The 17,213-nt window shown below is 40.9% G+C and overlaps 1 protein-coding gene across 5 annotated transcripts in view; it reads right to left on the bottom strand.

Annotated features, from left to right (window-relative positions):
• sox6 (SRY-box transcription factor 6) overlaps nt 1-17,213 on the bottom strand; it is a 132,326-nt gene that overhangs the window by 64,073 nt on the left and 51,040 nt on the right. For all 5 annotated transcript variants that reach the window (XM_061037385.1, XM_061037394.1, XM_061037377.1 and 2 more), the window contains one exon: nt 2,578-2,667. In XM_061037385.1, the coding sequence (XP_060893368.1) occupies nt 2,578-2,667 (90 nt within the window). The remainder of the gene's footprint in view (nt 1-2,577; nt 2,668-17,213) is intronic.

Here is a 17,213-nt window from a genome sequence, read left to right as displayed (position 1 = left end):
AAACAAACAGTTAGCTCTGGAATTGACTGCTGAAAAGAAATCCGCCACTAATGCTCCTTCACAAACTCTCCTTTTCTTACCTTCACCTGGTCGCGCTAAGCCCCTAACAGCATACAAGAAAAGGCAGTTTGAGATTTGATGTCATTAACCCTTCATAACACCATTCTACATGTCTGGCTTAAGCACACCACCTCTGCTGGATTATTGTGCTTATTTCTACTGACTCTAAAACCTCTGAATCTGCACATCATGAAGTCAAACACCCACATTTCAATAAGCTATAATTATAGATTTCTCAGAGTTATATGTTTGGTTTGGCAAACTCTGAAAACAAATGTCTGATGTTGTTGATACAATTGTTTTGTTTGTTTACTGTACATGCACGCTCACCTCAACAGGATAAAGTATTCAGGGCATGTTTGAACACAACTGCAGTCAAAGAATGTCTTTCTTTACACAGTTAAAGCCTCAGGTCAAATCCTGTCACACCTATTGTTTTACATTTTTATTTGTTTTTTAAGAGCAGAACACTTTTGTTTTCTAAGAGCCTAAGAGGTGCTCAGTATTGTAGGTTGAAGAATTAGTCATCCATCAGCATTAAAAAAAGCAAGGCCACTGTGCCAGCAGGTACTGTGGTCTTTATTTGCACGCCAGCTTTTAGTCTCTGCTTTCTTTTATTCATTTAAAACCAACAGGCATGTTTGCCTTTTGTACCGATTTTAACCTAACAATTAATGGAACCTCTGATTCATCATAACACTTTAGATCTTAATCACAAGGTGTTTTCTGCTCGGTACCTTTGTTTATGTTTTAATTAGGCGGACCTTGTGCGTCTCCAACCCTGGGCTTCTTTTTAATTGCCCGTATTTACATCAGGCAGACATCAAACGCAGAGAGAGAGAGAGACATTTGTAAGGGGGAGCACAAAGCAGCCCTTTGAAATGTCTACAGTCATATGAAATGGCATGCTAATTAAAAATCTAAGGCTGCCACTGTGATAGGAGAAGCATTTATATTAGTAACTGTGGTGTATAGACTGTCTCCATAACTCGTCGACAGACAGAGGCCAAAGTGTTTATTATCAGACTCCCTACCTGTTTACAGACCACAGTGTAACCTTCCTGTTCCCATTCATCAAACAGCAGAAATGCCCTGCCTGTAATTTAACAGACCGCCATTCAAAAGGCTAAATCATTTGAAACATTTCACCCGGTGCTCTTTGATCTACGGTGGCATACAGTACTCCAGGGCAGGTACAATGAATCTAGTTTACCAAGCAGTGATTTACCCTTTAGTTCATTAAGGTTATTGCCAATGAATATACCTAATAGAACATTCAGCAGTAATTTTTTTTTCCTTCTTTAAGTGTTATTCAATAATTAAAACCTAGCACTTGTTGTATTTAAGTATACCTTCCAGAGATTTTCCAATACCTTTTTTTCCTTCTTAATACCTAGACTTTCATATTGACAAATAAAGAATACCCTTCTGATACCAAATTAGACGTAAGATTTGTAGAAAAACACTTATTGATGACATCATGCTAGCTTTAAATATTATAAAAGTCTCTGGCAGCATTGTGTTTTTGTTGTTTGTTATTGTCACATGATGATTTACCTGTAAAGGTTAACTTTTGGTGGGGGTAGAACATTACGTAATTGATTCATACATTGACTGGCATACCTGCTCGTGCTAGATACCAGATTTCAGGAAGTAAAGGAGGCCAATATTGATACTGGCATCAGTGCTCTACACCCATGTTTATTAAGAGAAGCATTAGGCAAACGTTCAAAATCCCATAGAGAGTGAAATGAGCTATCTGTACAGGTCTGTGAATGGTCTTCATGATAGACACGAGAAGTTTTCTAATGAAGGGAGAGAGAAGGAGCCAGTGACAGCCTGGTGTTATCAGCCAGCTGGTATTGTGCTTCCCTGTGCTGTATAAACACAGCAGCTCTCTGTAACAGTCAGTGCTAAGGACTGAGCAGCAGCCCTGCCCTTCCTCGGCCCACCTTCACCCTGTCATAAACACAGATTTTGAGGGGAGTGTTGAGTTGCCGTGCGGCTCTTGATACGCTGCGCAGGGCGTTCACTGTCAGAGTCGAGACATTCCACTCAAACGCAGACTGACTGAGGAGACAACTCTGTTCTTCTCCTCTCTTTTAACGGCTCCTCTCCTCGCTGCTCAGTTGTTTGCTGTTTACATCAGGCACACTTTGGGTTCAACAATTACCCAAGCAGCGTGAGCATACTGCATGTGCCACAGCGGCGGAGCAAGGCCCAGGGACAACAACAATAAACCACTGACAAGCACAAAGAGTGTAGGCTTTTAGGTCTAAATGGGCTCGAATTTTGAAGACAGCACTTTGGACAGAGTCGGGCATTCCAACAAAAGATAAGGAAGCAGAGAAATGAATGAGGAGGGCAGCCAAGGCCTTTGTTTAATTCCACAGTACAAGGCGGTTCTGAGATTATACAGTGCTCAGATAATGTACGCCTGATAGGAATGAGGGACTTGTTAACACGGCTTAAAGAGGTATTTGTGTGGTGAATCTGCTCACTTCAGTGCAGGCTTACCTTTTACTTCTGCAAGCAGTTCACTCGTGTTCAGCCTCTCCATCTTCTCTTTCCAGTCTTTTGAAAGAAGTTTCTCCATGCATGAGGAATCTAGAGAAAAAAAGAGGAGACAAATAAATTTGAATGATAAATACATTTAGAGATCCTGTTTTAGGGTGTATCGAATATAGTTAAAGTATTTTTATGGTTTTGTGGATGTTATAAAACTCTAAATGTATTGGATGAAAATTAAAAAAAGTAAGTGTATCATCGGAAAGTGAGGTATTTTATTTGTTGATATTACCCAGCAAACATTAAAAGAGACTCAGCCTGACAGTAAAGAGATGAGCTCAGGTTGGAGTGAGGAGGAAAGCAGGCATTGTAGGGATAGCATATAAGGGCAGAGGCACACATTAAGCGGGAGGCAAGGAGTGAGACTGGGTACGTCCGAGGTTTCACATGGCTGCCAATGATGAAAACAATTAACATTTGTCCAGCAGACAATGAATCAGAGGAGGAATGGCCGCAATCTGCCATGCTGTCTCTGGGGTAGCAGATAAAGAACACACTGGGCCGTCTGACCCGGGCCTCCACCATCCCTGCACCGCTCAGGGGTCAGCCTGTTCACATCAAACACCAGCAGCACAAGAAAGCCTCCACCTTGAGCAGCTGTCTCCAAAATGAACCAGATCGAGTCATGCAGAGTCCATTCCTGTTTAGTCTCATTAAACAGGCTGCAATACTGTACAATCAAATGAGGACCGTTAATGTGCAGTTTTTTTTTTTTTTTGATGATTATAAGGCTGCTTCTCTGGTTTCTACAGACATGGTCCTCAGATTCCAAAAAATGCTTGAGGATGGTGTAATTTGTAAAACTGTGTTTCTCTAGATTCGGAGCAAAATCCAAAATCAAAGCATACACACTAATTATCAGAACAAAGCCCCGGGCACTGTGATAAATAGTCTAACCACATACTACAAGTTAATCGTTTATTAATATAGCTCTGGCAACAAAAGGACGCAATTAATAAGCAGATTCACATTTCAAATGAACCTGTGCTATGTAGCTGTCCTGTGTTTTTGATTTTTTTCATCCAACACGGAACAATTCCACTGTTCAAATTGTCGACAAGTGATGTTTCCTACATCTCTCGCCCTCTGCTTTCACAAACCATACACCCCTGACTCCCTCTGACAATCACACTGACTTCAGAGGATCTAGGAGTAACGGACGGACAGTCCTCTCTTCTTGCTGCCTTGTTTAAAGATGGCTTTCAGAGAGATCAAGCCGAGTGTCCATTTTGTTTGATTGTCCACTTCCTCCCGTGTGATGGAGGTCGACAGGACATCTCCAGCTCGGGGTCATTATAACATTACTTCTACTTTATTGACTTTCCAATTCCCAACTCACAGTTTGTCACCTTGACCCTAAGAGAGGGAGAGAGGAAAGGCTTTGTGTGTTTGTGTGTGTTAACTCCCTCCCTGGCGCAGAGATCACCCGTCTTTAAACAGAGGTTAAGGGCAGGGGAGACCACAGCTCTACCCTGCGACTCACCCCTGGGTGAGACAGCTTCCTCTCGCTGAACAACAAACTCCCCTCCAATCATAATCTTCAGACAGACAGAAAGAGCAACATCAGTGCGTGGCATTTTCTCCCCCAAAGCACAAAAAACAACTTATTTTTAAAGTTGTTTTAAGGGGAATTAAACAAACACAGTGAGCATATGTTAATATGCACACATATGCTCCCCCTCTCTTTCACACACACACACACACACACACACATACACACACACACACTATTTCATCACAGATGCTTCTCTAGCACTTGATCATTAAGGAATGCACCAACTGTTGGAGATAATGTGGTGCCAGCTTCCATTCTACTCCAGTCCTCCCCCTTCCTTCCACCTCCCTCCCAGGAGAGCCGGCGCTCCCTCACTTCTCCATCCCCTCTGCCGGGCCAGACACGACCTGCCAAGTCCTCCACCCGGAGAGACTACAGCTGGAATGCACCGCTGTCCTCCCTGCCTTCCACCTGGGAGAAGTGAATAATGACCTGGATTAGGCTATAAAATAACTCTCAAAAATCTTTCAGTGTTCCGAATAATGGCTAACCAAAATTAGTTTTGGTGAAAGCTGAGCAAGTTTAGCGCAGATGTTGTTGAGGAAAAGAGTAAATGAGTCAGATGTCTGGCTTTCTTCAAGGCCCCCTTCCCCCTTTTTTCAGAACTTAGATTAATGCTATTTCAGTGTCTAAAATATTTCTATTTATTTCTGGAAAAACTATTCATGCCAATAGAAACACTGTTAGTATCAGCATTACAATAACTGTCAAATTATGACACAGAATGTAAAAAATTGATACACACTGTATTCTTCATAAATAACATAATTCTTGAAAAAAAGATTCACACCTCACTAATTTCCCTGGTGAAATAATTGCTGTCGGATTTGCGAGTGAAAGGCAAACATCATTATTTAAGACTAAGTGTAAAAAGCTTCTGAAGTTTGAAGCTGCTCTTTTCCTTTCAAAGTAGGACATCACATACTGGGGAATTAGCTTAAACAACAGAAGAGTCCAGTGAGTTTATTTTTATTTTCCTTTGGGGGCTCTTAAATCTCTTGCACCCCCACCCCTTCCATTTCTTTCCCTCTCCCTCTCGAGATAAAACGCACTGTGGCTGGGGAGCAGGCCATTCAGCTGGGATGAGAATGGAATGAAAACAATAGCCCTTATCAGGCTCTTATTTACATTTTCCCAGCGTCCCTGCAGTAGACAGCTTGGCTTGTCACCAAGCCCAGATCGCCCCACTGGACTCAGCCCAACTTCCTCCAGCCCCAGCGATTCCAACGGTCCCTACGGACCCTTGCCTGGCACGGACCCACTGCGCTCTGCAGCTAGCACAGATAGTAACATACAAGACAAAACTACTGGAGTGTGTGTCCAAGACGTGTTCCCATTGAGGGAGGAATGGTTTCTGGACTATTAAGCCTGTCTGGGACTCATTGTGTCCTCTGTGGGGCTGCTGCTGGATAGCTGGAAAAACGGCCTTATATCCCCGATATTTTTCCGAAGTGTTTTCAAGTGGCACAAAGAACAAAGTTAAGAGTCATCACCGATGTAATGCAGCCACATTTTGTTTGTTTATCTCCTATCAGTGCTATCATCTGTGTTATACAGGTTCCCTGTGCAGGTACGCTGTGATCGTATTGATGTGGGTGCACAGGCGCAGGGATTTAGACACCTAAAGCCACGATGAGCTGGTTAGATTAAGTTATAACTTTTTATACTTCTGCGGTATAAAAAAAACAAAGCTAATGATCTGCATTAATCTCAACAAAGCACTGTTTCCCAGTTTATCTCTGATGTAAACAAAGCTCTCAGCACCTGGCAGTCATGGATGTTAGAGGATCATGTTCAGTCTGAACAACATCGAAGTTGAAAGCCAGGTTAGCTATGAGGCCTCACACTGACTTACCCCATTCATGCTCTCACTTAGTTACTCTCCTGTGATTTAATGCAACATTTAATAATCTGAATTTATTGTTATTGTTCAGGCTGAAAGACAAAATACTTTGGGGAAATTGAGTGCTAGTTAGCTATAAATGCCTGTGGTTGAGGAAGGGGAAAGTCGTTTGCTAATTTATGTTTTTATTGCTTGTCTAAACAGAGTAGTTCATTCAAACGATCATTGCTAACTGTAAAGGCTCCACTCACCGAGTAGAACACAAAATAAGACCAATAAACACAGATTCATACAAATCAAATCTTGTCACTTTAAAAATTGGATTGGACAGTAATAAAGCAGATCTTAAAAATTCATGGCACCCTCATTTTCAGATTGCTCTCCAGATTGCAATGCAGATATCAAGTCCAGTGTGTAAATAAAAGTAAGAATATCCAAGCACTGCATGGGCACAAGGGCCACTTTTACATATCAAAGTTGTCAGCCTCTTAAAGGTTTAATTTATGAAATCTGGTGGTACAAAAAACCCCAAACACCAATTATGTTTCAAAAGACCTAACTGCCCGGGGCACATAGATGGTTGTTACAACAGGCAGAAATCAGTACTTTATTACTCTGTTGTCAGCAATGAAATTGTTTCAACGGTCTGCCACCACATTCAGGGTTTCTCTGTGTGTGCTATTCTCCAGGGAGAAAGATGATACTCGCGTTTGAGTGTTTGTTGTGTTGAACAGCCGTTGGCAGAGAAAAGAGGGCTATCTAGGAGAGTCAAATTAGCCATAAGTCATGGATAACAGACTGAGAGACCTCCCCTTTAGCATTGGCCTTGTATATCAGTTATCCCAGCCTCAAGGGGAAACATGTAATTACCAAATCAATGATCAACTGACACTGACCATATAAATAATTTCCTCCCCAGAATGCAGAGATCTGTACAGTGAGGAAAACAGGGAAACAATGCTGAGCTGAGGAACACAGCAAGTAAGGTTTAGAGACTTAAAACTACTTTCAGATTGAACAGCACATTTTTTTAAAAATAATTTGTTATAATCAAGTTATAGTCTAGCAAAGCCAAAACCTTACAGTTTTTAATGAAGGAAGGATCTATAAACTTGAAATAAAATGGAACAAAACTGCATAATATTAAAAAATATATATATTTTATTACAATGTCAAAGATTTGGAACTGGGACTGTAATGCAGCTATACATAATATGATATAACGATTATAAGGATAGTAGGAAAAGCCTCTCCCTTTCTGCACTATGAGGGCTAAATGTCAAAACACTTACGAGCCTTTGGGCTATGCTTTTCTGAATTCATCCAAACAAGCCAGAAGTGTTCAATGTTTAACTCTTACATATGTAAAAGAAAGCTCCAGAAATAATGTTTAACAAATAACAAATATGTAAGATACATTTCACATCCTGAGTATTATGCTCCCAAACCTCAGTTATCAATTCTCCACTTGTGGAAATATAGTTCTTTATTATAATATGTTGATGATTGTTGTCTGCTGAAGCTTGGCTTAAAGGTGTAATGAAGTGAGCAATGTGATGAGGAATATTCACTGCATGTCATTTTAAAAATCACACAAATCACTGCCACTTGGTAATGATTTTTACAGTTGTAAATGATACATAGAAAGACTTGTCTATACGATATTAGTGTTTTTGATTGACTTCATTATACTGGCTGTGTCATGTGATTACACATGTTAAATGATGTGTCTGAACTGTAAAAAAAAATAAAGATAAACGGAAATGTTTGAAATTCCCTTGAAAAGAACCCTTACATTTCACTCCTGAGTTCAATGTTACTTACAGAATATTCCTTTAATTCATGCATCATTTTCTATCTCAAAGATAAACTCTCTGAATCTTAGTCAGACAATGATAGGCTTACATTTAATTTCCCATCCACTCTGCTCTGCACGGGAAACAAATCCAAAGTCGAGATTGAGAAAAAAGAAAATGACTGCGACACACTCTGAGAAGTCCTTTGAATATCTTAATCACAGACACACTAAAAAACAAGACCCCATCATCACACCAAATAAAACATAATAATTACAAGAGGCAGGCAGGGAAGTGAAATGCCGAGAGAAAACATGTTTTTGTCATTCAGCCGGTAGTCCCTGAGACAACAGCTGTTGGATGCTGCAGAAATACTCCTGAAGTCTCCATAATCATGGCGTTATTGAAGTGAGGACAAAAAGGGCACTAATTGCAAGGGAGCAATCGGAACGCAATAGGTTACACACCCGGGTGATGCCGCACAATGCAAACGCTAAAGAGGGAGCCGGGGGGAAAAACATTCTAAGCACAACAGTGCGTTGTCGCTCATTTTCAGGCAATTACCTTTCCTCGTTGTCGACAGTTTTAATAACCTCCACCATTTTCATAAGACTTTTTTTGGGTGCAGTTAAATCATTCCAGCTTTTTAATATGTAATTACAAGTCCTGGCATGCATAAATAAAAAGGTCCAACCTTGGCAGTGTATTGTGCAGCACCTGCACCTCGTGGTGGGCTTTCTTTAGCTGACACCTTATCATTATTCCACTTGGTGAACATCTCTGTTAGTCACCTTTAGACCATCCTGTTTGCTCTCGTAAACAGTTGCTATAAATATGTTGGAGAGAGAAGATCTGATTCTTCTACAGTTCTGGTTTACGCTATCATGGCCTAATATTCTGTCATTCTAATATCTTTACCTCTCACTTCTTCACCTCAACATAATGAATATAATATCCTTAACATTAACATGAATACACACTGTCATGTATACGGATCAAACTCCAGAGTTTGACATTTTCATGACAAATCTTTTAATGAATAAGAATTTGGGTCGTGAGTTCTTAGCTCACACCTGATAATCGAACAGTCTCGTGTTCCCATACAAAGATTTTATTTAGGTAATACAGTCATTTCTATTCAGTGGTATTTTTTCTGCTGCTGTGTTTCATTGATATTTGGATTATATTTTTGTTTGCTTCCAGCTAATTTAATTCTAACCCTGGTATAATCCCATTAGCTAGAGGGTTTCACAGTTCAATTCAAAGTGGACTGAAAAGACATTGACCCATACAACCATACAACTATTACATACTGTGCAGCCTAAAGTCGTAAAATTAGATGCAATTTGCGATAAACTTTTTGAATGTTTGACTTTTTTCCTCAGGCAGCAAAACATACCGGCAATGTTAGACCAGAAAATGTCCCCCTTATCCCCTCTGCACTGACCAGCGTGTTAATCCCACAGCTTTGACCTGGCCATTCTGAGAAGACGTCTACACACACAGCACCCTGACCTCTCTAAATAGGACACGTGTCTATCAGGCATATATGAATTAACCATCCCCAAGAGGCTTCACCTCCTGAGCTGAGCAGCATGTGACCTCTCCCAATCCATTTTACTGCGGCACTCTGTGGCAATCAGGCTTGAATTATTAAAGTGAGCAGTGAGCAATGATCAATTCATTGCGGCCCCTGCTCGCAGACCGCCCGGCCGTACTTCAGCAGAAATGACATTGAGAACACTTGAGTATGCTTCCAGACAATGCACATAAATGTGAAATATGTCAGACCCAATATGTCAATAATCATAACTGTACAGGCTGAGGCCATGTCCAGGCTAATCCCGCAGAAATGCTGTTAGATGACTGTGGGGTGAGTGGGTTTCAGCGCTGGGTCTCTTCCAAAGGGTTTCTTAAGAAAGGGGGGGGATGAGGGTTTCGGACAAGGCGCTGCATGATAAGAAGTGCTGGGGATCTTCAACTTCCGTACTTTTCTTTTTTTGAGTGCCATAGCTATCAATATTTGTAAATGCATAACTACCTTCTCAAAATTTCAAGGCCTTGTAGTGAGCACTGACTGTAAAAAGACAAGATTCAAAGTCAAATTGCAGCAATTTCTCTTTTACCTACTAACGTCAGAGAGGGAAAAAAACAACAACAACGGCAAAGTCATAGAAATATTTTAGGAAAGTATGCAACTCAAGGAACCTGGAAGTAGGAAGAGGGCAAAGAAAAAAAATCCAATCAAAACTTTGTGAGGAGCAGATGAGGAGCCAAGATAAACCAGTACTCAGAGCCCCCAAAACTGCAATCTCCCCTTAAGCCGGAGAGTGGCAGCTGGCAGAACAGCTGGTGAATAGGATTAATGTCAGAAGAATGAAATAAAACTCAACATATGTCCGAGCCTGAGGTGTTGGGACTGTGCGTGATTGTGCCCCCGATGGATGCCATGTGTGCATCTGGAAGGAGCTGCTGCGCTGCTCCGCTCTCTACCCCACAAGGTCACTTTTAAGAACTAGGACCATTAAATGCTTGGATAGCAAAATGAACTTTTTATTCCCTCTTCTTTTACCCTTCTTTTACTTTAAAGCCTCTTTTCTGGCAGCAGAGTGAGTCTATTGAAAATGAACCATTAATACAATGTTCTCTTGCATTCATCAGGGAAACAAACAGTTGCTTATTTGATTGAATAAAAGAAGACTAAAAAGAGATGTGTTAAGAGCCAGACAAGGTCAAAGAGAAGTGGAGCTTTTATAGAAATTGAGAAAAATGAAACAGAAACATTTGAATCTGTTTTTGTTTCACGATTGTTAATGTTCAAAGCCTATTAAAGCCTTTAATGAAGCACAGTGCCTTATGGTATCTTAAGTGCAGCTTTTGTTGATTACTCTTTTTAAGTAGATAACGATTACAGTGATAGGTAAATCAGACAAAGAAAAAAAAAGACAAAGCTTTCATAATGCTTTCATGTGTGTTTGGTTTACTTGGGGAAAAAAAGTAGACGCTACTTCTGGACACTCAAGCGATGCTGATGATGGGATCAGCACTTGTGAATTATGAGAAGGAATATGTGGATTTAATTTCAATTTATAATTTCCATTTGATGTCGGTAATTATTAGGGTCCACACGCTGTAATAAATTATAATAATTTCACGTAAAAATTAAATTACTGGGTACCTTGCATTCTGGGGGATTTTTTTTGGGTACCCTGCAATTTAACTGTCAGATATAAACTTGCCTGCTAATCAATGCTGGGAAACATTTCACATTTATTCATCTATGTTAAATTAATAGATGTGTGAAGAAAAGGTGGAGTCCTGTGATCATGGCTGTTCAGTGTGATTTAGTAAATTAATGGGTGTCTGACTCTACAAGGACAAAAAGAGACTAATAGGATCCACATGAATGCATTACAATTTGCAGTGAAGCCAAGTGTATGCAATAGACATGGAAACTTTATTTCATCATAAACGCCGGACGACAGCGCTACGCTCCAGAGATTGAACCATAAGATGTGACATTAATAAGAGCACAATTTACAAAAATAAGCTGGATCATATAGTGAACATTTAATTATACAGCATCATGTAAATGTGTTTAATTTTGCTTAGGTGTGTCTATGTAAGAATATCCTCCATCTGTATGCTATATTCTATGTTGATTTGCAGTTTTTTTTTTTTTGTTCAGGAAAAAAACTAAGAAACTCACTGTGATGATATTATACGTTTTTACATCTGCAGCTTGCCGTTCTCATTTTCAAATTGTAATTAAAGTCGTTTATTGAATCTCGCAACCAACTTTGTTTACTAAGATGCCAGAGTTCAGGATGCAACCATGCTGCTTACTGGACTGTAAAACCAAAGGCCACTAATTTTAGATTATGTTATTCATTCTTGGAGGAATAAAAAAAAGAGAAGACGTTTGCACACATCAAACCATTAAAAAGTTTATAGTGGAACAAATGTTGTCATAGCAGTACTAAAGTTTTTACAACTTTATCAACACAAGAACTGAAGCACAAGATTCTTCAAATAGTAAAACAATGAACCTTTGTACACTAGTATCTCTCTTTCCTAGACTGGATAAAGATATTGTTAAGGAAACAGCACTTCTTAAGGCTGAGAGCGCCTACTGGTAGAAAAAGCCCCCATTCATCTACCCACAGTTTACTGACTCAATTTGCTGCTGTGCACGTTGTTTTAGCAACGAAACAAACAACATTTATTCCTTTTTTTATCGGCTTATTCCCTTTCTGTTACAGAGCCGTACAGACAGAGACCTGCTTAGCAGAGGGGGAAACATACTTCTGATGAGCAAACTAAGCTCATTGGTCAACGCTGGACAGCCAACAAGGCTTACAGTATCAGTATTGTGGAGCCAAAAGCCATCGACCCTGGAAAAAATAAGACAGACGACAGACATAGGAAGATGAGGGGAGCATGACAGGGGGTTGAGGAAGTCAAATGATTCAATGATCTGAGACTAGAATTCACTTTTTAAATTAATATGATGAAGACAAAACAACCACAATTCTTCCCCAAAATCATATATCTTATTTCAAATAGTCTCAACTAATCGATTAACCTTTATGATATGAATATGGCAACATAATCTTACAGCATATTAACCACTCGTCTGGTGTAGCCTTAAAAATATTATTCTGGAGGTACTTCCAGAGAGAGATGTCGTTCGTCAAATAATTATAATCATTGGCTCTCAGGCTGCGCAGAGCAATAAAACACACTTCTATTCATTTCTTCTGACATCCCCATCTCATCTCCTGGCACTTGTAATGTTATTGAACAAGGAGATAGAGAAGCATTGAGTGGGAGGAAACATTTGTTTCATCACTGCTTATTAAATAGTCTCTTTGTTCATCAAAGTTTGGTGTTAGACATTCAAGCTTGCTGTTTGGGTTTTAAAAAAAAAACAATGCAAATATGTTAATAGGCTGCACCTACTCTAGCTGTCATGTTTGCTTGTTTTCAAGGCAGATCTCTTTGCTATATTGCTGACGTATGTCTGACTCCCAGAACAAGCCTGCAATGTGCTCTGAAATCATTAGCAGGCCGCAGAGGCTGACTGTGCCCAGGGTGTGAGTAACACTCTCACTATTTTGATCCTTGGTCAGATGACACCAGCTCTTTTGTCAAGATATGTGTGGAGAATGCTCAGGAGTTGAATGCCTCAGCTAGGACAGTGATACTTAGCTGGCACACAAGTGGTCCCTCTACCGCGAGCGCACACACACACACACACACACACACACACACACACACACACACACACACACACACACACACACACACACAACAGGACACAATTTTCCTGGGGTGCAGAGGGAGGGACACAATTTCCCTCCCTCTGCACCCCATCCCATTGTGGAATAGTCTCTTTTCTGCTCTTTCTGATCATCTTACCCCCTCCTCCTCCTCATTCACTGTCCTCCCTATATGAAGTCTGTCAGAATGCTGTTTGTCTCTCTTCATGTTCTATCTGGGTGCAATTCCAATTCTTGGCATCACTGCCCAATGACAGATATAGAACCATTAATGACTTCAGCCTTCTAATGTGTCAGCATTTAACCGTCTCTGTCCCCCTCTAAAAGCAGTCTGAACATTTTAAGCTGCACTTGATTGAAATACCCGGCCATCTTCAAACAGTACTAAGATGAATCTATTGGGTTTTTTTTCCACCACCAAATAAGATAATTTGCTATTTATCTGCACAAGCAGTGACGTCACTGAGGAGGCATACCTACAACCAGCAAGAGTTTGTAAAGACAAACAAGCCTCTGTGCAGCCCTGGCTGTGATTTGTCTCTCACAGACACCCGTTTCCTCCTATCAAGGGGTTCCTGTGCAGCCAGTAAGCCAGGATCACAATGGGAGTTTTGTGCTGCGTTGGTGCAGGGGGACACGCTCAACAGCTGAAACCCGGGAAGATGGCCCCTGGAATGCTCCGCAGCAGTTGCTACTGTTGACTAATCGGAATATGAGAAGTAGGGAAGGTGATCTTGAATGCAAAGAATGGAACATTGAAGAAGCAGCTGCTTGTTTTGTCATGTGAATGACCAAGACAGCAGAAAGGGTTCCCGTTTTGTAAAGGGGGCAACAAAATCTATATCTTAGATGGTGTAAAGTGAGACCTGTGTCAGCCCCCCCAGCGTCCTGTGGGGACATGCCTGTGTTGTGTGAGCGCTCTTGTTTTGGAACAGATAGTAAATACATAATTCAGCAGGAGGAGACCAGACACTTTTGCTCCCTGTTTCCCCTCATATTGCCACTCCATTTAGCCCTGGGCTCTGATCTCAGCCTGGCAAAGGAGCAACTTTGCCACAGGAGAGTAAGATGGGGTGGGAGATGGAAATAATAAGAGGAGGGGAAAGGTTGATCTGAATCAGGTAATGTTGATCCAGATAAGAGAAAGGATTGAAAGAGGGGGTGGGGGCAAAGAAGAAAGTCAAAGCAAAAAGTGAACAGGACGGAACGGGATGAAAAGGTGAGATTAGGAAGCAGAGAGGGGCAGAGTGCCATTTTTTTTGGTGAAAGTTCACATGTCAGGCTGGCAGGCTGCCTGCGGCATACAGCCGAAAAATCTATTTAACGTCTGCTTCACAGGGTGACAAGAGGGTTGATTGGCAGAGAGCAGAGAGCCGCTTTTGATCATGTGTCCTAACAAGCGATTCCAGCTCATGTCTCTTCAGCCTGAACAGATCTACATTACCTATTCAAACAAAAGTGACAGACCAGAGCACTGCTCCGCTGGGCTGCTGCACCACGCCACAGGCCAAGAGAGAACACACACACACACACACACACACACACACACACACACACACACACAGGAAGGCCCCCACTGATACATACAGTACATGCAAGCACACACACACACACACACTAAGAACTATATTGGCTATTTGATCAAATAGATTACTTGCATCAAGTTAAGTAGCTTGCTGAAATCATGTAGACAGAATAAAGAAGAGATTATTAAAGGAGGTGGGGAGATGGTGCACAGGAGAGAGGCGGCTGCTTGACTGATGTCTGGCCCGTGTGTGGTTGTGTGTCCTGCCAGGAGGGTCCCGGCCTTGCGCTGTCCGGTAGGAAGCTGCACTCGGAGGCAGCGCAGAGCTATGTGTGAAGATTGCCACAAAAAAAATCTGCAACCAAGGCAACTGGATTTCCAGCCTTCATTGCATATGCATAGAGTCAGAGGCTCATGCTCAGATCATTATAACAAAGATTCCTATTAATTAGGTGGGATAAAGCAGAACCAGATGACATGGCAGCTGGGATGAGAGGAGAGGGGAGAAGGGAGGGAAGTGAATGAGGAGGGGAGAAAGTGCATCAGTCGGTTGGGGGAAGGGAAGGAATGTATTTTATTTACTGATTATATGTAATTTAACTTTAAAAAGCATTTTAAATGCTACATTTAGAGTAAATAAATTACGAAAAACCTCAGTTCTTATAAGCACCTGCAACCGTTTTCCATTGAGCCTGCGTTTGGAGTCAGCAGGGGCTATAACACTGACAGGGGACAGTGTTACAACAGTGTCAAGAGTTCATCAGTGCTAATCAGAGCACAGGCTTAGAGCTGAGCCTATTCTCTTCCAAAGCTTTCACCCATCCCTGAATCTCATTACATAGCCTCTTGTAATAGGGGATAATGACCTGGGGCTACGCACACAATGCTGATCACTCCCCCCACACTCAAACTACTGCACAGTCATTATACAGTGATAATACACAGCCTCGCCAGGGGATTACACCTCTAAATAGAGGAGAGGTGATAAAGGCACAAGGAGCGGAAAGAAAGGTCTAAAATATAACACATACAGTACACAAATACTGTATGACCCCGGCGCCCCAAACACAATTAGTTCACAGTGGCACTTCATGTTGTGCTAATTTATGTCACAAGCAATGGTTAGGTTACCTGCTGCTGTTATACAGGAACTCTTTTCTCTGTAAATAACCTTCTACCTGAGATTAAAAAGGGACTCACAGTTTGGCTTAATGGTGCTAAGGCACCCCTTTGCTAAGTTAATTAGTGATTACTCTGTCAAAGGGCTCCAGGTGTGGAGTGTTCTGCCTAAGCACCTACTGTAACTTTTCCAACTAGTCAGAAAAAGCAGAATTGTTCTCATATAGTAATCTGTCTTTCTGTCGGCGGTTTTTCAGATGGAGCATAGAATCCTTTCTTTTTAATCCATTTATAGATTACATCCATAGAGTTAAACTTAAATGTCTCCAGTACCAATTTAACAGCTCTGTCTGCTATCCACAAGTTACTGACTCACAGGCACTCACACAATTTAAAAACAAAATCAAAAAAGGTATTGGTTAATAAAGCTTTTTAACAAACAAATATGTAACTGCAACATTATATGATTGAAATGGGTTTTTTTTATGGCACACAGCTCAATGGATACCAATCACTAAACAAAGAGTTACTCTCTTTTCTGTTTGTTTCTATGCACCTCTCATTAAGACAGTTCTACTCACCAGTCCAAAAAGAAAACAACCACTCACAAAGATGACAAAAAAATACAGAAGTGCATCCCTTTCAGTGCAGCTTTTACTGACAAAGTCTAAACATGCAGATAGTGGGCCCAGGAAAAATCCCTAAAAGCCAACGCAGGAAGCTAAAACTCAATTACCCGTCCTTGTCTTAGGGACGATCATAAAGGCCCAACACACAGAGTATTTCTGTGTTGACTTGCACAGTATTGATTCATACTTTAGTGCATTATATAAAACTGTTCTAATTGCATGTGAATCAAATCAAGGTCACCTTGGCCTTTTATAATGCTGGCTATTTTTCTTTTCTCCCCTCATACTTTATACTGACATTTTTAACTCTTGACAAGTGCTGTCTGGAGACCTATCCATAAATAATGCATTTACAATACCTAGTAAATAAACATGGGGCACAATCGTTAGCCCTGCTGGCAACCGGGCCTAATAGAGCTTTTACAGCAAAGGTGACTATTCAGCTAAATGCGCTGCTTGCTGCTAGGAGGACATTTTCATTCATTAGCACAGTCACAAGCACTTAAAGCACTTTGAGGACCAGAAATGGAGAGGGTGAAAGGGTACAAATATAAAGAGATGGAAGAATGGAGGAGTAATACCTATAACACAGAGACAGCCTCTATTGTTAGAATGAGATAGCATGGTCAATGAAGGAAACTGGCCTATACTTTTCTTATAATGAAAAAAAAATCTGTTATCGGAAAATTACCTGCTTACTCCTGCTGAAAGGTCAGTTGAACACAATCATCATTTTTTCCATTGGCCTTAAACATTTTAGTTATTTCTAGTTTGAATTTAACTGAAATGCTGAAGTATCAAAAATTCTTCTAACACCAAAATGGAACTGTTGTCTA

The sequence above is a fragment of the Labrus mixtus genome, chromosome 1 (assembly GCF_963584025.1).
Source record: "Labrus mixtus chromosome 1, fLabMix1.1, whole genome shotgun sequence".
NCBI lineage: Eukaryota > Metazoa > Chordata > Actinopteri > Labriformes > Labridae > Labrus > Labrus mixtus.
Note: the sequence above shows the minus strand (reverse complement) of the source record. Positions and strands in the feature narration are given on the sequence as shown.